At 35.6% G+C, this 22,345-nt stretch overlaps 1 protein-coding gene across 8 annotated transcripts; it reads left to right on the plus strand.

Annotated features, from left to right (window-relative positions):
• The first annotated feature begins 1,618 nt into the window (after positions 1-1,618).
• Positions 1,619-21,684, plus strand: LOC100819248 (chromatin modification-related protein EAF1 B). Of its 8 annotated transcripts, XM_006602457.4 has the most exons (25): positions 1,621-2,163; positions 2,746-2,803; positions 2,954-3,002; positions 4,113-4,301; positions 4,386-4,440; positions 4,529-4,626; positions 4,763-6,164; positions 6,256-6,375; positions 6,509-6,781; positions 7,568-7,759; positions 8,324-8,404; positions 8,579-8,636; positions 8,737-9,248; positions 9,351-9,404; positions 10,606-10,663; positions 10,788-10,984; positions 11,084-11,137; positions 11,249-11,329; positions 12,637-12,774; positions 13,117-13,236; positions 15,277-15,368; positions 15,580-15,792; positions 15,886-16,261; positions 16,538-18,277; positions 21,292-21,684. In XM_006602457.4, the coding sequence occupies exons 4-24, from the start codon at positions 4,159-4,161 to the stop codon at positions 18,194-18,196; spliced, it is 5,976 nt and encodes a 1,991-aa protein (XP_006602520.1). In that variant the 5' UTR covers positions 1,621-2,163; positions 2,746-2,803; positions 2,954-3,002; positions 4,113-4,158; the 3' UTR covers positions 18,197-18,277; positions 21,292-21,684. The 8 variants fall into 8 exon arrangements, with proteins under 8 accessions (XP_006602522.1, XP_040867859.1, XP_006602520.1 ...); XM_041011925.1 differs by lacking the exon at positions 2,746-2,803 and having other exon boundaries at positions 1,620-2,163; positions 6,509-6,775; XM_006602456.4 differs by lacking the exon at positions 2,954-3,002.
• Positions 21,685-22,345: the final 661 nt, after the last annotated feature.

Consider the following 22,345-nt stretch of genomic DNA (forward strand, 5'->3'; position numbering starts at 1 on the left):
TGTTTCCATACTCTTAGAAATTTCCATATTTATAGGTGGATTTGTCTCAATATTAATTATTTGAGTTTAAGCTTTTGTCATCGCACCATGGTCCTCCACTTTTAGTTGAGTGTTTTCCTTCTTCAATGTTAGATAAAGGATAATGGTGTAATAATGCACCAAATGCCCATATCAACCACAAGATGAGTATATTATGTGAATCTCCTCGTAAGAAACTTTATACCAATTTTCATCCAACCACATCTATCCAACCAAGAGTTTCATTAAATTGATCTCCATGTAAATGCTTGCAAACCTATGTCTTTGATTTGTTAAATTATTGTTGTCAACCTTGATAGGTTGACTCACAACCAAGACCATAAGTAGAAGAAAACTTTCATCAGTACACCAAATTAAGACCAAGAAAACTAAATAATGATCTTTGGGATTTAGTGGGTCACTTCTAAATAATGATAAAAACTCATTAAAGAGTCTTACAAAACTTACATTGTCTCTATCCTCTAGCAACTCAAATTTGGCCATGTAAAAACCATGATCAACATCCATAAATAAAACCTATGTTCAAGTGCCATATTTTCTTAAGTTACTCCCTCATGATATTGTAACCAATTTTTTCCTAACAATTTGATCACAAAAGCATCCTTCTGTTGACTACAAAGGTCTTAAAACACTTTCTTATCCTAATACAACTTTTTGAAGTAAGAGATTTTCATCCTCATGCTCTATTTGGATAAACATTTTGCCATAAGATCACTTTTTCCCATCATAGGGATGGCCTTTTGGTTTTCCAATACCTTATCATGAAAAGACATTATTGATGTCGTGTTATTATTGACAAGTACTTTCGCCAAGGGAAAAAACTACGATGAGAGAGTAAAGGAAGAAATCAAGGAGAAATATACCTAATATAAGTTGTAAAAAAAATGATAGCAAATACAACACAATGATAACAAAAGTTATGATATTTGGTGAACAATGAAGGAAACCAGGGAAACTAGTGACGATGATAGTAAAAACAACCATCATGTTTTTTCATTTATTCCCATTTCCATTTTTCCATAGAACATTTGAAAGACTCCAAGTCCTTGATACAATGTCTTCTTTCTATCTTTCTCACTTTAAAAATCCTCACTTTTACACCCATTGTAAGATTGAGAATTTGGTGAAGGCATGGAACATTGTCTCTATCAATGCAAAAGAAGAGGTGACACACAATTAAAGTTTGAGAACCAAAATTTTAAATTGAAAATAAATAACACTTCAATTATTGTTGTACCACCGTACTTTTAAAGAAAATACTGAAAACATTAATTTTTATTTTCTGATTTGACTCATTTGAAATTATTTTTAGAAATATTTTCAAGTTTTAAACCCATGTTTTCATCTTTAATTTCTTCTTTAAATAACATTTTCAGGTTCATAATCAAATAAGTAATAAGTAATGTTATAAAGAAATATCAAAATAATTTGAATTTATTTAAAACATTGTAACATTGTAGTAAATTTTTTTGATTGGACGACAATACGTCAATATTAACAAATTATGTTAGCTTTGGCGTATCACATCGTCTCCTTCCTTGCAATAAAACCAAATCAAAACGTTTCTCCTAATTGCCAACATCCCAATTCACAAGCATAATTAGAGCAATTAAACCAAATTAAATTAAACTCATTTTTCAATCTGATTGAATCACACTCACACACACACATCTTGATGAAAAGGAAGAGGAAGAGTGTATAATAAAAAGCCCAAAATGGACGTCCAATTTCTCACAACAAGCCCTCACCTCTGCGCGTCGTCGTGTTGATGCCCCAAAGCCCACACCACTTCACCAGAGGTCGCTTAGTCCCTTCTCTCTGTCTCTTCGAAACATCACCAACGACAACCCCCAACACCAAAACGACCCTTTTTTCTTCTTCAAATTCTAGAGAGAGAAACGCAACGCAACAACCCCAATTGCTCCATCCACACACACTGAGGGAACAAAACAAAACGAAACAAACCCAACCCTTCTCGTATTCGGTTCCGTACGCGTTAGGTTTTAGGGCAAATTCGCCTTCGTTGTTGTTTGGGGACCCCCCTTTGTCCAAAACCCTAGGAGAGAGGAATTTCGACTCGGGACGCGCTTGAATTGTGCCCTAGGTTTGCATTTTCGCGCTCAGGTGCTCTTCTCTCGCCTTAATTGTTGTTTTATTGACATTCCCTCGAAACCCTAGAATTTTTTAATTGGGGGAATTATGGGGAAATGGGCGCGGTTAGGGTTTTGAATGTTGGGGCGAATTGGGTAATGGTGTTTGTGCTATGCATTGTGTTTGGAATGGAATGGGTTTGTGTCTGTGTCTGTTAATGGGGTGCTGCATTGCTGTGTTACTAAAATCTGAGAGTTTTTGTTTTTGACACTTGCCGGGAATGGAATTAGAATGCTTATGTTTAAGTGGGGGAGCTAGTAATTTGAAGTGTAAATATGTGGTTAGTGATGGCAGTTTGAAATTTTGAAGGGAATCATTGGCGGCAACCTTTTCATGGGATGTAATATGGTTATCGAATATACATGTTAAAATTTTACGTATTAACTACCATAATTTTTAGTTTGTTGCTATTGGTTTAGTTGGTATCCATCTAAATTGATGCGGGTGTGTGCTGCTAACGTGTTAATAACTCTATGTATTAACTACCATAATTTTTAGTTTGTTGCTATTAATTAGTTGGTATCTTTCTAAACTGATGCGTGCATGTGCTGTTAGTGCGTGCTGCTTCTGTCTGGTCAAAGATTCCCTTTCCTGTGCAAACATTTTAAGATTGGTGAGCTTTTGCTTTCAACTTGGACATCATTTTGGCTTTTCCTCTAAATCTGTTGAGTCGTATATATGTTATTTGTATCTTTTAAATGATTGATATAATCTGGTGACTTATGGGAGGATAACCATGATCGTTAATATCATTATGTTGCAGAAATTTTCTAGCATGTATCTCAAAATGTTTTGGGCAATTTGATTATAAGGTGAAGCTTTTGCTCAGTAACTGGTATAGATCAGTGTGTTTTTCTACTTGGGTTACATCTTTTCAAAGTAGTATTTACCTGTGGCTTATCTGGAATGATTATCTCTTATCAATTATCAGTTATCCACTCAGTGGAAGCAGATATCCTTTGTGCTAAAGAAATATCTGAATTTCAACTGTAATGGAAATGAAAAAATCTATTATATAATGTATGTGAAAAACTAGTAGACAGGATCTAAAACTTCTATCACATGCTAGCTTTTCATTACCAAGTGGTGAACAGAGTTTACATTTTGGCATGGACCCCCTTTCATATAATAATAGAAAATTGAAAATTGAAAGATTTTAAATGGTAATGCAGTGCATGATACTTAACCATGAACTGTTCATCATATCATTTTCGGCTTGCACTTTTTGTTCTTGTTTTGGAGTATATTATTAGTTAATAGTCTAATAATATTTAATAAATAAAACAAGGAAAGTACTGAGTTCCCGTGAGAGATTATTTACAAATTACTTGGAAATATAAACATGATTCCTAATATATATAATTTCATAACATACCTATATTTCCTTTGCCTGTTCCCATTTTATATTTAATCATTATGGAACATTGCAACCCATGCTTGTAAGTTGGGCATATAGACATCCTGGATTGAGATGGTTTACAGTTTTAGGAAACTGTATACGATCTCAAACCATCCAAATTTTTTTATAATCAAAATTGATCTTAAATTCAGTTGGAAAAAAAACTTGAGCAGTCTAAACTTTAAACACATACTGCATGATATGCAGTATCTGGAATTTAGGGACCCAAATTCTAGACATCCTGATTTAAAAGTCTTTCATAGAGTAGAGCCACATTTTTAATTTTGGGAATTTTTTGATATGGAGAATTAAATCTTGCTGAAAATTAGTTCACCTATTTCAACTTATTATTTTGAAGTACGTTTCTACATGCATACATGAAGTTACTGTCTGTTCGTAAAGTATTGTTTAATTGTTAACGTTTCTAATGTTTGGTCAGTGAGGAGCTTTCTAGTCCTTACCTGTTTTCTTTGTACTTGGATTTACATCCTAATTTGCTGTCTTTTCTTTACAAAATTTGCAGATTCTTTGGTAGATGAAAAGTGACACTCTTAGATATTAAGAGTGGGATGCATGGATGTAACTCAGGATCTGCTCTCCTTGTAAATGCTGAGGTTGATTCTATGGGAGGTGTTGTTGATGGCGGAGTTGGTATTGGTTTGAAAACCTCTCCACGCCGAGCAGCAATTGAGAAGGCTCAGGCAGTGCTCAGGTGAAGGGGAAACTGTTTGTGTACTTGCATTATTTGTTTGATTGTGTCTTATGCTTGAAGAATAACTCATGAATGTTGATACAGACTGGAGTATGATGCGCGTGAAGAAAGAAGAAGGGAACTAGAATTTCTTGAAAAAGTATGACAGCTTTGTTCTTCTGCAATCTTACATTAAACAAATTTTCAATGTAAATGATGACCAGCTCAGTTGTGCTTTGTAATTGCAGGGAGGGAATCCTTTGGACTTTAAGTTAGGGAATGCTGCTTCAGTTAGTGTTCAGTCTACTTCACTCACTGATCAGCATCAGGAGCAGTTTGTGACCAGGTTGGCTATTATTTTCTTGTCTTTTTTTTTTGGTCTCCAGTATGTGTTACTTGTTTATGAATATCTACTGTGTATTAATTTGTTTAATGATGCCCTATCAATTCTTTCTCTTGTCCTCTCTTCTAATATGATTCAGTGAAGCAAAAGGTAGTTTTGTATTGACTGCCTCCCCTCATGGTGACTCTGTCGACAGTAGTGCTAGACCAGGGGTCCCTTCTCTTAGTGAACCAAATACTGCTGATAACCTCTTGCTTTTTGATGGTGAGAATGAGTTGCTTGAAGGCGAAAAGAGGTCTCTACATCCAAATAAAAGTAATAACATTGCTCCTTCAGAGCAATCTTCTCGAATTGGTGGGAATCAAAATGCAAAGGAGACTGAAGATTCTGCTATTTTCAGGCCATATGCGCGGAGGAATAGGTCCAAACCAAATCATGGTCCTCGTGGGGCTTCAAGGGATGTGAAGGGAATAATATCTGATACAAACAAACAAAAGGACCACAATGTTCTTTCTGTTTCTAAGCCAAAGCCTACAGGTTTAAATGGCGAGGTACTTTCTAAAGATCCAACATCTAATAATCCACTGGGCAATGAGTTGGTTGGTGCCCGAGCTTGTCAAACAGCTAGTGGCAATGCCAGTGTTCCTGAAGACAACTTGGATATTGGCATGAATAAAAACTTCAAAGAAGATCAACGAATTATACCTTCTCAAGATGATATTGTACAAAATCCAGTTGTCTTGGCTTCTGGGGAAGCTAAAGCAGTTGGAGAAAGGGACCTGGGAAATTCAGGTGATCTTGAGCCTCCACCTTGTGCAGCTACTAAACAACCTGGAAATGAATCTTGTTCTGGTCAGCCAAATGGATTTGGAAACATAAAATTAGACAGGAAAGGTGTACCGAATGGAGACCAAAATTTCAGTGCTGCATTAAGCATGAAGAATTTTGATTCGGAGTCCTCTTGTGCACAAACTAGTTTAGCTATAGATGTAAATAATAATAATAATATGTGTAGTAATGCAAAGAATATTGATGCAAATAAAAATACAGTGGAACAAACATCAGAATTTGAGCAGAAGCTGTATTTAACTGGCTGTGGAGTTGTAAAAGAAAGGAGTAATACCAATGCTGGTGAAAGTGGTGTTACTTCTAACAATGAACATGCTACTGGTTACGAAAACCATTCTGGTAGTGGTAATATGGTCAAAAGTGAGGAAGGCATCCATACTAATAGTCTTGGCATGCAAAACAAGGTGAAAGATTCTTCCAATATTAAAGGACCGCACCACAATGAAAGTTCCGTATCAAATGCTGATAAAGAGAAAAGTGTTGGCCTGATGGGTCATCCTAATTGTATCAGGGAAGACAACTGTGAAAGACTTAAAGTTCCTATGGATGTGTCAATTTCAACAACTCAAACTGCTCCGGTTGAAAAGGTTGCTACTACTGCCTCTGACTGTCAACCATGTTCTACACACAACTTGAAGTTAGCAGACAAGGCTCATGAAGATTCTATTTTGGAAGAGGCTAAAATTATAGAGGTTTAATTTTTTGTTTCCATTTCTATTGATTGTTCTTGTTTTGTGGGTTTGTCAGCAAACTATAACCTTCTGATATCGTATGTTAACACAGGTCAAGCGGAAGAGGATTGCAGAGTTATCTGTTCGCACATTGTCCTCACAGATCCATAGAAAGTCTCGCTGGGGTTTTGTCCTCGAGGAAATGACATGGTTGGCAAATGATTTTGCACAGGTTTTATTTTCTAGACCTGCTTGTGATTCTCTGCTCTATCATCATTCTAAGGACTTGAAGACTAACCCTTGTTAAATTTAATTGATATTTGATTTTTAATACATCCTTTTGTCCCACCAAAATGTGTTTGTAGGAGCGTCTTTGGAAGATAACTGCTGCCGCACAATTGTCTCATCAGGCAACTTTTACTTCTCGGTTAAGATTTGAAAAACAAAGCAAACATCTTGGGGTGAAAATTTTGTCTCACAACCTGGCAAAGGCAGTCATGCAGTTTTGGAATTCAATTGAGCTCCTTCTAGACAATGATGTTCCTGACTGTAACTGCATTGATGATTCAGTCGAATCTGGGAACATTGATTCAAATGAAGCTTCTGGGGACAAGAGGAGCAATTCGAAGATGGTGCTGGTTATTTACTCTGTCCTTTTATTATCCCATTCTTAAAAAAAGTGATCCTTCTTTGTTGGCCGCCACATTGTCTGGTGTTGTGACAGTACTTAACTTTTATACAAATGCAAATTCATTTACTCTAAAAGGAATATTCTCTCAACAGCAACAAACTAAATTCATTTAGTTTGTGTTTAGAAATGTACTTGGTGATTACATAAACTTGAAAGTGCATCCTAGATGTTATGCTTTGTGGAGTCCTGAATCTAGTGCTTGTATATAAAAATGGCATAGATGGTGTGGTTGCTTGTGTTCTGGTTTGTTGTTGATTTGTTTTGTGTATCAGTAATTGGGTTATGGGTGGACTTTATTGTGCTTAATTTAACTAGGTATTCCTATTATTTGTCATTATGCTTAAAAACTAAATTTCATAATGTATTTTGTACTCTTGCTATTTACTTAGCTAAATTTTTTAGACTTGCTTGAAAGTGTAGTTTAAGAATTGTTTGTTATAATGCATTCGTATATTAGTTTTGATTATCATATACTTTGCCTTTTTGGTTTGATTTGGTCATTTTTGTCATGTATGTTTGTGTTCTTTGGAGTTATGCGTTTTACATTATTTAGATGCGTGAGTTTCATTATTATTGATTGATTTGAATGTTTATGCTATGATTATGATCTGGGTGTTTTGAGATACTTCTAAGTTTTCCCTTTTTTGTGGTCAGTTTTAGCTTTCTATTATAATTGCTTTACAATCTTTTAGGTATTTGTTACTGATGCTTGAATGTTGGTGGTTTTGGTCAGGAAACAAGCAAATACCTGGATGGACAAAATCCCAGAAAACAGGTGGCACTTAAGGTGCATAGTTATGCTTTGAGATTTTTAAAGGATAGTAGATCTCAGGGAATTTCCAGTCAAGCAGAAGCACCGACAACTCCCGATAAAATATCTGACTCGGGCATTGTTGGCATGTCATGGGATGATCATCTTACAGAAGTATGGACCGAGTTACCCTATCCTTATTTGATTAGCTTATAAATTTTGTACGTTAGTGGTTCTCTTGTTTATTTTCACCGTTAGTCAAATCAAAATCTTGTTTTGAAGTCCATTGTATGTGGTTGTTTCAATATGATTTAATAGATGACTGTGGTTTACTTTTGCTGTTTGCTTGTTATAAGAAACAATTTTCATTCGACTAGACTGCAGTTTTACATGCTGCATATCACCTGTGCGTTGCACTGTGAAATTAAATTAAATATAGCTAATAATACAAAATATATTAAATTATATTTTATACTTTTAAATTTAGTAGAGAAGATTTTATTATAAAATGATCTAATGAAATATTAGATAAAAATATGTTTGTAAAGATAAAATTATGTTCTACAAATTGATATAAACTGCTTAGATAAAATATGAGTATTAAATATTAACAATTATAACACCATTAATAATTTTTTTATAGTTATTGATTACTTTGATTTACTTTTGCTATTCGTTATGATAAGCATTTTTTTTTTACCCAAATATCACTTTTACATGTTGTTTCTTAATTTCCAGGAAAGCCTTTTCTATACAGTTCCTCCTACTGCAATGGAAGCATACAGAAAGTCTATTGAATCTCATTTTCTACAGTATGAGGTAAATTTATGCTCGTATATGCTCTAATTTTACTACCTTACATTCCTGGATGGTTTAATGCTCCATGACTGCTTCTTAAGTTTTATTGGTTTGAAGATACTTTGGTGTGACGTGTGAGCCTTGTTCTTTTATCTTTTATGTCTTACACTTTTGATGGCACTGTTTCCCCCTCAGAAAACTGGTAGTAGCATTCAAGAGGAAGTTGAAACATCTATGTATGATGCTGCAACAGGTACTATTGGGAACATGTAGATTATTTGATTTTAATGTATATTGTTGATCAGTCCTGAATCAATCACAATTTATATTTTACTTTTAAAATTTATATTTAGAGTTTGGGCTTGAAGAGATTGCATATGACGAGGATGAAGGAGAAACTAGCACTTATTATTTGCCTGGTGTCTATGAGGCTAGCAGATCATCAAAATCATTTCAGAAAAAACACAAAAACAGGATAAAGTCTTACAGTCATAAGTCCAGTGAAATTGGAACTGATTTGCCTTACGGGCATTATTCAACTGGAGCTCAGCCATCCGTGCTATTTGGAAAAAGGCCAGCTAGTTTAAATGTTGGGACAATTCCAACGAAACGCATGCGTACTGCTTCTAGGCAGAGAGTTGCCAGTCCTTTTGCTGTGATCTCTGGGACAGCACAGGCTCAAGCTAAGACAGATGCTTCTAGTGGAGACACCAATTCCTTTCAGGATGACCAGAGTGCTTTAAATGTTGGATCACTGATCCAGAAAAGTTTGGAGGTGGAGTCAGTTAGAGATTTTGAAAAGCAAGTACCTTATGACTGTGGAGAAACATCAGTTAAAACAAAGAAAAAGAAGCCCAAGAATCTGGTAATCAAAATCTGTATTCATGTAACTATGTCTGCTGACTTTTGAGACTTGTGGATCTTTTTTGTATTTCTGCTGTAGTTTGTTAAACAATTTTGTGTACAGGGTTCTTCATATGATCAAGGATGGCAATTGGATTCTGTTGTCCTGAGTGAACAGGTTATTCTTTTTATATAAAATTTCCTTACCATGATATTCATCTTTCTACTTGTTCATGATGAAACTAAACTCGAGTTCTGATTGTTTAATTTGGTCTAAATATGCTGTATTTAGAAACACTTTATTACATCTATGTGAAATTTTATCATTGCATGCGTTATATTTGGTGTAGCAGTTGCTCCATTATATGCTATTTCCACTATAGTGATTTGGTTTTGGCTGCTCCACACTTTTTAGAAGGTTATCTTATTCCTTGTGTGGCATATTTTTGTCCTTTTTGTGTAAGCAGCGATATTTTTATAATTTAGTGTATTTGGTTGGAAGTTGGAACATGTAAGAACAACTCCAAAGATCCTATTCTATTAGGTGAAGTTGGCTACATGGATCACATGACGCCTTTAGGCTCGGCTAGAGACCAAATCCTTTAGAGATATTTTTTACTATGAAATTTCTCTTAATAAGTTTCTCTAATCAGTCTAATGTCCTTGGTTTGCTTTTCCCTTTTCTCACAGGGCCAAACCACCTTAATTTTCTGTTGTGTTTTCCTCCATCAGTGCTCCACCAATATCTCCTCGTATTAGTGTTGGCGTGCTGCATTCTCACTTATGCTTTTTCCACCTTTTCTTTTGTTTTAAAACCCAACATTCACTAGCAAGATTATAGCCGAACATATAGTAGTACGGTAAAACTTTCCTTTGAACTTGATAGGTACTTTGCAATCATGAGTAACACCGTTGTCTTTCTCCATTTTAACAATTCTGCTTGTGTCTTACGTCTGGTGTCCTCATTAATTTCCGTCTTTGTAATATTGATCCTAGATATTTAAACACAAACTTTTGATATGGCATTTTCCCAGAATTTTACTTCCAAGTCATTTTCCTCGTATCTTACTAAAATTGCAATGCATTATGCATATACTTTGTTCTACTCCTACATAAGCGAAAACTATTTGTTTTCAATTTGGTTGGAAGATAAGTATATACCAGGTTGTTTGCTTTGGTTTGAGCATTTCAAACGTGAAAACAAACATACCTATAGAAGTTAATAATGTTTAGATGGGATATGGAGTTTTGAACTTATAATGCTTAATGTTGCATTGGAGTAGACATTGGAGAACTTTACTTTTATGCTTTTCCTTTTCTTAGTTGTTCACAATATTTTCTTCAGCACTTATCCTATGGTGTTTTAATGTATTTAACAGAGGGATCATTCCAAGAAGAGATTGGATAGTCATTACTTTGAACCTAATGGAAGTAGCGGTAAACTGCCTTGTTTGTTTTTGGTGATCTGCCTTGTTATCTGAAAATATATTTAGATTTTTTTTTCTGTAGTCAGTATTATATTTTTTTCATGCTTGACATTTTTAGCTGTTGTGCTTTGAAGGTTTGTATGGCCCGCATAGTGTGAAGAAGCTGAAGACAACAAAACAATCCTTTGATAATTTTGACAATGTTGCTCCAATAGCTAATTCTATTCCCTCCCCTGCTGCTTCACAAATGAGTAACATGTCCAATCCAAGTAAATTTATTAGAATCATTAGTGGTGGACGAGATAAGGGCAGGAAAGCCAAAGCACTTAAGGTAATTTTGCTGGGAACTTAGATGGTTGTGTGGTAGCAAAGTATCTGTTGTCACCATACTGATCTTTTATTTGCATTTCTGGTTTATTGATTCTTGTAGGTTTCTGCGGGACAGCCTGGTTCTGGAAGTCCTTGGTCACTATTTGAAGACCAGGTTGTTTGTTGTTTGTTAGTTATCTCAACTTAACTTTTATGTTGTTTTTTGGAGTAAATATTTCAACTTCATGACTTGCATAAACTGGTTATCTATTATCCAATGTTGCAGGCTCTTGTTGTCCTGGTGCATGATATGGGTCCGAACTGGGAGCTTGTTAATGATGCCATCAACAGTACTATACAATTCAAGGTAATGATAATATGATATGCATATATAATTACACATATAGGAAAGGTGCTATGGTTGCAGGACAGAAGGACATCTTCAATGATAGTTGTCACAATCCATCACCAAAAAATCTTCATCTTAAAATATCTTTTTCTTTTTACTGACGTTCACCAATTGCACCTGCACCATAATAGGAAAACTGAGAGAGTCTCAATGTCTGTCAAATAATGCTGAGTAAGAGTAATGTTGTTAAAAAATGTTTATGGCGCAGCCATGGCGGTATGGCGTGGCATTTTGGAGCTTCCATCATTCGCCATCTGCCATATTGCATTTTATGGCGTTGCCCACCATTTCTGATATGACACCCCCTATTCATTTGTATTGGGAAAAACCCAAGTCTCACATTAGTTAGAGATAATCCCAAGATGGAGTATATAAGTGGGAGGCAACCGTCACCCTATGAGTTAGCTTTTGGGGTTAAGTTAGGCCCAAACCCACATTCTAAAATGGTATTAGAGCCTATCCTAGATCCATTAACGGGCCACCCATCATATTATCCATGCACCAAGCCTAAAAGTACTGGGCGCGGGGGGGGGGGGGGTGTTGGGAAAAATCCAAGACGGAGTATATAAGTGGGGGACAACCCTCACCCTATTAGCTAGCTTTTGGGGTTGAGTTAGACCCAAACCTATATTCTAAGAATGTGGCGTCCATGTTGTGTGCTGTGGCTATGGTAGAAATTGCAAGAGATTTGTCAAATAAAAAAGAGAAGGGTTTGGGTCGTCTGACCCATAGGCCCACAACGTTTAAAAACCCTAGGAAAAAAGAAAGTAAGCGTTTGGGCCATGTAATCTGACTAGACCCAAAGCCCAAAATGTTTGTGTAAAAAAAGTCCTATATTCTTGAGATATAAAACTCTGACCCATTACAAAACTCAACACTGCACCCCAGCAACGTAAAAATAATATTACCGTTTTCAAATTGGTCATGGTTTTTTTTTGAGATTTGTGATTTGGAAAATTGGCCTTCGGATTCACGATTTGTATCCTGATTCAACTACCATGCTTCTGCCATAGGCTGCTATATGTATATGGCGGATTTGTGGATTTTTAGTTCACTGTTGCCATAGGCTGTTATTTGCTATTGATAACCTTGATTGGGAAACTGAGCAGTTGTGGATGGGGAAACCCTTGGAAGGAGTATTCTCCTTTTTTCTGTTTTCCAGTCAGTCAATCATGATAGAACTAGTCTTTCTTTTCTCCTTTGTTTCTCAGCTATCTTTCTCATGGATCTGTATCTGAAGGAATACAATTTTGCAATATTTCCAGTGTATTTTTCGGAAACCAAAAGAGTGCAAGGAGCGTCACAAAATTTTAATGGATAGAACTGCTGGGGATGGTGCAGATAGCGCTGAAGACTCAGGGTCCTCTCAGTCTTATCCGTCTACACTACCTGGAATTCCAAAGGCATGAATACTCTTATTATTTGGTTTAATTACTCATTTGGTCTCTATAGTTGCAAAAACTTTAACTTTTAGTCCCCACACATACAATTTTTAATACTTTTTATTCCCTACACATATCCTCTTAATCCCTTTATGTCCCATGTGGACTAAAAGGGATTAAAAATGGTATGTGTAGGGACTATAAGGGGATGCTAAGTATTGGGACTAAAAGGGAAAGTTTATGTAACTATAGAGACCAAATGATTAATTAAACCTAATTATTTCTTATTTTGTATTATGCTTTCACTCATACATATTAGTAGATCCTCATTGTTTGATTGGTTTTAAATTTTTGTATCTTTAGCAGGGTAGTGCCAGACAGTTGTTTCAACGTTTGCAAGGACCAATGGAGGAGGATACTCTGAAGTCTCATTTTGATAAAATTATCAAGATTGGGCAGAAGCAACGTTACCACAGGAATCAGGTTTTAATCAAAATCATTTATATTAGATGGACTCTAATATGCAATTGCAATGACATTTAAAAATGGTATTTATTACATGTCAATCACTTTTACGACTAGTTAAATCAGATGATTAGTTAATTCAAATATCTGGCGAACTTAATTGATTTACAGTTGAAACTTGAATTTAGTGATGCTTCCAGTTTTACAGATGTCACTTTAAGATAAGATCTGATTATTTTACAATTGCCTGATTGTATTACATTGGGCGTGAGGGGGTGTATTGGAAAAAACCCAAGTTTCATATCGGCTAGAGATAAGGTCGAGGTAAAATATATAAGTAGGGGGCAACCCTCACCCAACGAATTAGCTTTTTAGGGTTGAATTAGGCTCATAATCCTCATTCTAAGACTAAAGAACAGAACAAAGGAAAGAGAACTCTCCTCCAAGGGTTTCCTCTTCACAGGATTTCTCCTTTCACAAAAAACTAATTGTCAACTTACAAATGTTGACAGACCTGAATGAATTCCCTCTCATTCAGTCATATTTATTTGTCACTTACTCTAACTAGTATTCCAACTCTTAGAATTTGCTCTTAAGATCTAACTCAACTCCCGCAAAACCAGCTTGTAAGGTGAGGACTGTCCAAGCTTTATGAGCTCTATTTAAGCCATATCTCTAGTCGATGTGGGACTAAACCACCGCCCTTGGGCTGCAGTTAAGGCAACCCCCAAAGAGGCTGCAACTAAGGTGGGTTAGGGGTAACTGTAATCAAGGCGGCTTTCCAACACTAACTATCCTAACTAACTCCACCTTACCCACAATGCTAAGAATACTGCCCCTTCTAAAAGTCAACCTTGTCTTCAAGGTTGAAAGCAGCCAACTGATAGCAGAGATTTCAGGTTACTATTTCCCCAAAATCTACTTGTGCAGCACCCCTTCTTCATCCCAAGTTGCATCTTTATTGGGCTCAATGCAGTTTGACCTTGAATTGAGCTGGGTGAAGCTGTTTGAATTTAGTTTGAGTGTTGTTTGAGGCCCACTACTGGAGTCCAAAGCAGATCCAATCAAGCCCATGGGGATTTCCGACTTGAGACTGAATGGCCTTGGACAGGGGACTCTTCAACAACCGGCTCCCATTCTGTAGTGCTTTTGACAGCAATGCCTACGCCTATATGAAGGTTCTGTGTTTGGTTGTTCCAATGATAGTGATGGGCTGACTGGCTCTTCCTCCAAGAAAGCAAGCCCTTTCTCTGGCTTCAAGGATTCCAATGATCAGTGATGTTTTGTTTCTGCATTCACCTTGCCAGCACTGTTTAATCTCTCTTTTATTCCCTCAACCTTCTTGATTTCAGAGGGCTGTCTCTTCATCCTTTCTTCATCTTTCACCCTTTTCTCCTCAAGAACATTTCTTTACTCCTCAATAGCTTGTGCAGCCTGTGCTTCAACTCTGAAATGCTGGCCTTTCAAGCATATAAAGGATTGCATTTCTTGATTCATTGCAAAAGAACAGAACAAAGTCCTCCAATGGTTTCCCCCTCAGGATTTTTCCTTTCACAGCAAAACTAATGTTCAATTTACAAATGGTAACTGGCAGATCTGAATGAATTCTCTTACCTTAACTTCCTATTTTTTTTTATCAGTAACTCTAAAAACTATTATTCTAATTATCCTTAATTAACTCCCCCTTCCTGCAGTCCTAACGGTAACCTTTTGAGGATTGGACTTTTTGCATCTATTGGTTTATTTCCTGGTTGATTTCTAAAGTGCAGTTACCTCTGAAGAAGTTGGACATTTAATCATAATTTGTCATATTTTTTTTATTAATTCTGATTTTGATGTGGTTACCTAGCAAACAGCACAACTTTTTTATTTCCTGTTGGCACTTTTCCTGCTGATTTTTTATGGTAATATCTTACTCATATGAGACATACACTGCTGGTTTGTAATTATTTCTGAAGAATATTATTGATGTGTATCTATGAGCAAGGTGGTAGCTGTAAGAATTTAAAAAACTCCTTTTTATGACAGCTAATTTGAAATTTTTTTGTTTAAATGCAGAATGATAACCAACCATTAGTACCTGTACATAATTCGCATGTGTTTGCTCTTTCCCAAATCTGCCCAAACAACTTGAATGGAAGTGTTTTGACGTAAGTTCTATTTGATTTGATTTGATTTTTATGTGTGTTGGGTGGTGGTTAGCATTGAAGTTTTAAAGTTATGAATACTATTGCATTAATACTGTCTATTCTCATTTAGCCACAACTAGGCTTACCTTGAAATTTTCACATTCTGGTTGTACATTATTGTTTTGTATGGCACAATCACAAGTATCTTAACCATTTTTGAGTTCTGGTGAAGGCCACTTGATCTTTGTGATACAAATCAAACAAGCCCAGATGTCTTGTCCCTTGGGTATCAAGGCTCTCATGCTGGTGGTTTACCAATGTCAAATCATAGTTCTGTTTCATCTGTTCATCCTTCAGCTGGGCTAAATTCATCAATTTCATCATCTTCTGGTATGGGCCTTAGCCATAACTTATCAACATCTGGTCCATTGGCAGCCCCTGCCAGGTTAGCACATTTTATGACTGGAGATTCTTGCTGTGCAATTATTAAATATACATAATTAGTTATTCAATGCTTGGGGACTGCATGTGTTTTCAGGGATAGTAGATATGGAGTTTCCCGAACTCCAACTTTATCAGTTGACGAACAGAAGAGAATACAACAATATAATCAGATGATATCTAGCAGAAACATGCCACAATCTACCATGTCTGTTCCTGGATCTCTTTCAGGAAGTGACCTTGGTGGTGTGCGAATGTTGCCTGGTGGAAATGGTATGGGGATGTTGGGTGGGACTAACAGAAGCATTAGGCCAGGGTTTCAAGGAGTGCCATCATCATCTACGCTCAGTTCTGGAGGCATGCTTTCTTCTAGTATGGTGGGGATTCCAAGCCCCGTAAATATGCATGCTGGAGTTGGTGCTGGACAAGGAAACTCAATGCTGAGACCTCGGGAGACTGTACATATGATGAGGGTGAGAAGTGCTCTTGTTCTCTCTTAATTTAATTGGTTCTATTGGAAATAATTAACATTTTGGAGTTTGAATTTCTGCTTTTGGCTGTGAAACTTAATATCCATCCAATTTGGCATCCTAGTTTTCACAATGTTTCCAATAGCTTCTCGACTAGGTTGGGCAATAAGTTTATAGCAAGTCAGTTCTATTTTGATTGATCTTGCCTGTGTGCATCAATTAACATTTATGGTGATCCTATTTTATTTAACTAATGATTTTTCTTCCCATTTTCTTTAGCCTGGTCACAACCAAGAGCAGCAAAGACAAATGATGGTTCCGGAACTTCCGATGCAGGTCACACAAGGGAACAGCCAAGGCATTCCTGCTTTTAGTGGGATGAGTTCTTCCTTTAATAATCAGACAATTCCACCACCTGTTCAGTCATACCCAGGACATGCCCAGCAGCCACATCAACTATCTCAACAACAGTCCCATCTCAGCAATCCCCATTCTCTTCAAGGTCCAAATCATGCTACTAATTCACAACAGGCCTATGCGATTCGATTGGCAAAGGAACGGCACCTGCAGCAACAACAACAGCGATATCTGCAGCACCAACAACAGCAACAACTTGCTGCATCGAGTGCTTTGAGTCCACATGCTCAGGCACAGTCCCAGCTTCCTGTATCATCAACTCTGCAAAATAGTTCACAAGCACAACCTCAAAATTCATCGCAGCAAGTATCTCTTTCCCCTGTAACACCAACATCCCCATTGACTCCCTTGTCTTCTCAGCACCAACAACAGCAGAAACATCACCTACCACATGGTTTCAGCAGGAATACTAGTGCTAGTGCGTTGCCTAATCAGGCAGCAAAACAACGGCAGCGACAGCCACAGCAGCGGCAGTATCCACAGCCTGGTAGGCAGCATCCTAATCAGCCACAGCATGCACAGTCTCAACAACAGGCAAAACTTCTGAAAGGACTAGGAAGAGGAAACATGTTGATCCATCAGAACAATGCTGTGGATCCATCTCATCTAAATGGATTATCTGTACCTCCAGGAAGCCAGACTGTTGAGAAAGTGGACCAAATCATGCCCATCATGCAAGGTCAAAATTTATATCCTGGATCCAGTAATCCAAATCAACCATCCAAGCCATTGGTTCCTGCCCATCCTTCAAATCATTCCCTGTTGCAGCAAAAGCTACCTTCTGGACCAGCAAACACTACATTGAAACAACTTCAGCCAGTGGTATCTCCTTCTGATAATAGCATTCAAGGACATGTTTTATCCGTTACTGCAGGCCATATGACATCACCTCCACAGCCAACTGTTGCTTCTAACCATCATCAACTTCCACTACAATCTCAGCCACCGTATAAGCAAAGTAATCAAACTCAATCAAATGTTCAGAGAATGTTGCAACAAAATTGTCAGGTGCAGTCTGAGTCATCAAGCATGTCTCAATCTGATTCACCTAAAGTTGATCAAAATCCTTCAAACAGTGCTTCACAAGTCAGTACAAACACTGCAATGTCTCCTGGTTGTATGGATGCAGCTAGTGTAACTGTTGTTCCTCCTAGTGCATCTTCTCAGTGGAAAACGTCAGAATCACCATCTGATTCCAATGTGCCCAATCCAGTTACTCAGGCAAGCTCTCTGGGGAGCACACCTATTGGAAATTCTGCTGGAAATGAGCTACCAACTATTAGTCAAGGGCTGGGCCCACAACAATTATCAACTAGCTTACCTTCCCGTGCACATAATTCTGGGGTGCAGTGGCAGCAGCAGCCACTGGCTCTTCAAAAACAAACTTCATCTCAACCCATCCAATCTCAACAATCATGTCAGCATTCAGAACATCAGCAGCAGCAACAGGAGCAGGAGCAGCATACGCAACCAGGGAAGAGCAGTTTGCTTATCCATCCACCCAATTCTAAAGTGGAATGATGACTTGTAATGGATGAAGCAGCTGAGAGTGCTTGGTTCTGTCGGTTGGAATCTGTATGCCCTTTTGTCACCATTGTACAGGTATTTTATTTTCTATGGCCTTGTTTTTCGAAAATTTATTCATTATTGAAGTACATATTTCATTAAATCTTTTTGATGGAAGGGTGGGATAAAATTGTGAGTTATCACTAGTGGTATATGAACATTGGTACTTTGAAATTTTGTGATTGGTGTTTATTTTTGTGAAAAGTTTTTCCCTCAATGGTAGTCTCAGTAGTATATATTCACTTGGTTGACAGTGGCATTGCGATAGAAACCTGGTATTTTATTAAAACAAATAGGAAAAATCTCTTATGAATACAGCTACAAACTTGGTCAAACATAGAGGGTTTGCACCTCCTAAGCCCAAAGTCCCCAATCCTAACTAATTGTAACTAACTAATGGTGTTAAACACTTTATTATTTGAATTTTGGGGTTGTGTTCTGCAATATGCAAAGTCCCTTCTGATTGGGGCTACAAAAAAGGAATAGAGTTGGGATTAGGTGTCGTTTTAGTGCATAGAAGGCTAGTTTCCCCCAATAGGTAGAAACCCTGGACTTTTACCAGCAAACAAGGGAAATCTTTGCATAAAAACTAGTACGGTACCTGTGCTAATGCATGGGTTGTTTTATATTTTTTTGTATATTATTTAGTTATTAATTTGTATAAATATTTTTCTTTATAATGATTATTTCATTATCTCAAAAAGTAAAAAAATAAAGTGTAAAAAAAAAAAATCTTTGTACGATTTGCACATGTATTGAAACATACATTTAAATATTTTTTCTCAGGAATAGACTAATTTGACTAATGAATAAACCGTCCCCATACATCCCGTGTTATACATATATTTATAATTATTAATTTAATTATTTAGTTATAAATTTTATATAATATTTGTATTATGTATATTATATATAAATATTAAAATTTAATTATGTAATTATGTTCATACTTTAATTTTATAATTATTAAAAATATAAATGTATCATTTTAACAGTTAAATAATAATAATAACAATAATTGAATAAAAAATTTAAAATTATACATTTAACTTAAAATATAATTTAATTCTTTTTAAGTTCTTTGTTGTTTATTAAATTACATGTGTGTGTAATATATAAAATTTTAAATGATAATTAAGGAAAAATTATAAACTATATTCAATTCGGTACTTTAAAATCAAATGTTAGAGAAATAGTATTTGTTAAAAGTAATTTTCTTATATTTTCAGTACTGAGCTTTCTTATATTTTTAACGTGAACAAAATATTATTATTGTATCATATTTTAAAACATGCCCATGCTGCATATTGTGAACAAATATCTTAAGTGATTAGAAATATGCACTTTTTTATTCTTATATGTAAATAAGAACCGCAAACCAAATCACATTCTCAGCTAGTAAAATGGTTTCTGAAAAGGCATGTAGCTGGTTAATAATATAGAGTATACATGGAAATGCATACCATAATTAATAATGAAAACAGAATATATATTTGATTCTAGTGTAATGATATAATAGCTGTATGGAAAAATAAATAAAAAATTATATACAAAAATGTTACTTTAGACAATAATAAAATATTGATTAATTGAGAGTCAATAATAATTTTATCTTTACTGTAAGCTAATAACAAGTATCAATTATAAAAATCATTACCGAATACAATATATGAAGTATATTTCTCAAACACAGTTTAATAATAATAATAATAACTTTGGAACCAACTCAAAGAAATGGTTAAATTCAAATCAGGTCGCTCTGCAGTGATTTCATAAACAAAACAAAATTTATAATTAAGGAAAAATTATAAAGTATATTCAATTCGAAACATTAAAATTCTTAGAAAGTGAGTTATAAGCCTAACTCAATCCTATAAAATCAACTTGTAAGATGAGGGTTACCCCTCTCTACTTATACTTTAATTTGGTCATATCTCTAGTGGATGTGGGACTAAACCACTAAATCACCACCCTCATGGTTGCACTTCGTTGCAACCCCAGAGAGGCTACAACTAAGGCAGGCTAAGGGGTGTACACAATGAAGACAACTTATCTAACACTTTGCCTTGCACCCAGGAGTTTCAGCCTGGAGCATGTTAAATGCAGGTGAGGGCCCAACAATGAATCTAGAATAGACTTTCATATCATTTTAGAAGGTGGGTTATAGGCCTAACTCAAACCTACTTTAATTCGGCTGTATCTCTAGTTGATGCGGGACTAAACCATTAAACCATCACCCAAAGAAGCCACAACTAAGGCGGGCTAAGGGGTGTCCACAATTAAGATGACTTTTCCAACAAAAATGAAACACAACAAAATTAGTACTGTTTACAAACATAAATGTTAGAGAAATATTTTTTGTTAAAAATAATTTTCTATATTTTTTTATCTTAATATTTTAATATAATATACACTAAATAAAAAAATATTAATGAATGTGAGATCAGTTAAAGTATTTGAGTAATTATTAAATAAGAATATTTATGTTAGTTCAGTTAAAAAACTATTTTAATTTTGTAAAGTGATTAATATTGTGCAATAATTATATATGGTTAGGAGTCAGAACAATTAATATTTAATTAAATATTAATCATGCTATTTTGATTCCGTTTCAACAGCTTTTTGTGAGTACACAAAAAGAAGCCTGTTAGTTGCATACTGAAGGTTTGGAGGGAAAAATTTAACCACTTAATGACATGTGACAGGGAGAGAGAGGTGGGGAAAACTTTTAATATATAGTAATTTATAATAGATAGTAGATAATAGATATCATTGATCATCTTTTTCCGGCCAGGCCCGACCTCTCTGGCCATTGACCAATCACTGATTCCACTGATGTGATTGTTTTCTCCTAGAGAAAATCCACTGATGAAATTTTCTGATTTTTGTAATATGCATAGCTTAAGATCCTAGGTTCCTATTAATTGTGCATCAATTTTATCCGATGTGTGAATCTGGCCTTTGATTTTTCTTTTCCGGTGTATTTATCTATTTTTTGATGGCAGAATGAAAAAAATATATATTTACATTTTGTTATGGTTTTTGTGCAGACGAAGCTGGTCGTCCATGAGGGCTTTAGAATATGGAGATAGATATCCATTGTTTTGTGTAGGCTCTGTCAAAAGATTAGGAAAAATTGTATTGGTAGGCATGATTACTTACTTCATTCGTTTCATAGGTCTTGTATATTACCACTGCTTTTTGAGGGTTTTCTACTATTTTCTTTGGAAAGAGACGAATATAGAGGCATGTGTACAGGGTCGTCTCTTCTTTCCTTGTAGCCCCCTCCTCATTTTCCTTTTATTTTTTCCTCGTTCTCCCTGCCCTTGCAGAGGAGCACTTTATTTTTTGTTCTACTAGATTAGTGAATGTATTATTAACCTGTTAGATAATTGGGATGGGAATCATTTTTATGAGCAAAAGCCAATTCAAGGTTTTGTGAATACAAGATTTCTGGTGTATGCATCTGCCATTGGTGTCTGCAAACAATTTTATTTTACAGGTTTGTAACCATTTTTAAATGGGATTAAGCCAGAGCTTATCTTATTCCTTGTGTATCAAGAAACAATATTTTTTTAGTGCAAATGCAGGTAACTGCTCGGAACCATTGGGCTGGAGATGTGAAATTATTCATGGTAAGGTTTATTTGTTTAATCCTTTCAGAAGGAGCCAGTGGAACTGATGCTTTGTATTCCTATAATGTTGGGGAGTTGGCCTTGATGAAATGCTTATATTTTTGTAGTAGCAGATGATATTGTACAGTGCATTTTTATTTGTCACGGATGAGGAAAGTGTTTTGTATTTTATATTTAGGTTTTGCTTCTGTATCTGCAAGAGAAAAATGTTATAGCCGAGGGTAGAGCTTGTTAAGAAAATTTGAGCCTTAAAATTTATTTTGAAAGTATAACATAATACAGCTTGTCATTTTTATTATATTTTTTCACATTGACTATAAAGGATTGATAGTTTTTTTTTTTTGTTTTGGTTATGTCTAGTACTTATTCAATCTATATTTTCAGTATAGTTAATTTTAAAAAAGTGTGTTAATTCTAATTTTAGAAGTCACTTTAAGTAATAATAAAGTTACGAGTATTTGTAATGTTT

Source organism: Glycine max, chromosome 18, assembly GCF_000004515.6.
Source record: "Glycine max cultivar Williams 82 chromosome 18, Glycine_max_v4.0, whole genome shotgun sequence".
NCBI lineage: Eukaryota > Viridiplantae > Streptophyta > Magnoliopsida > Fabales > Fabaceae > Glycine > Glycine max.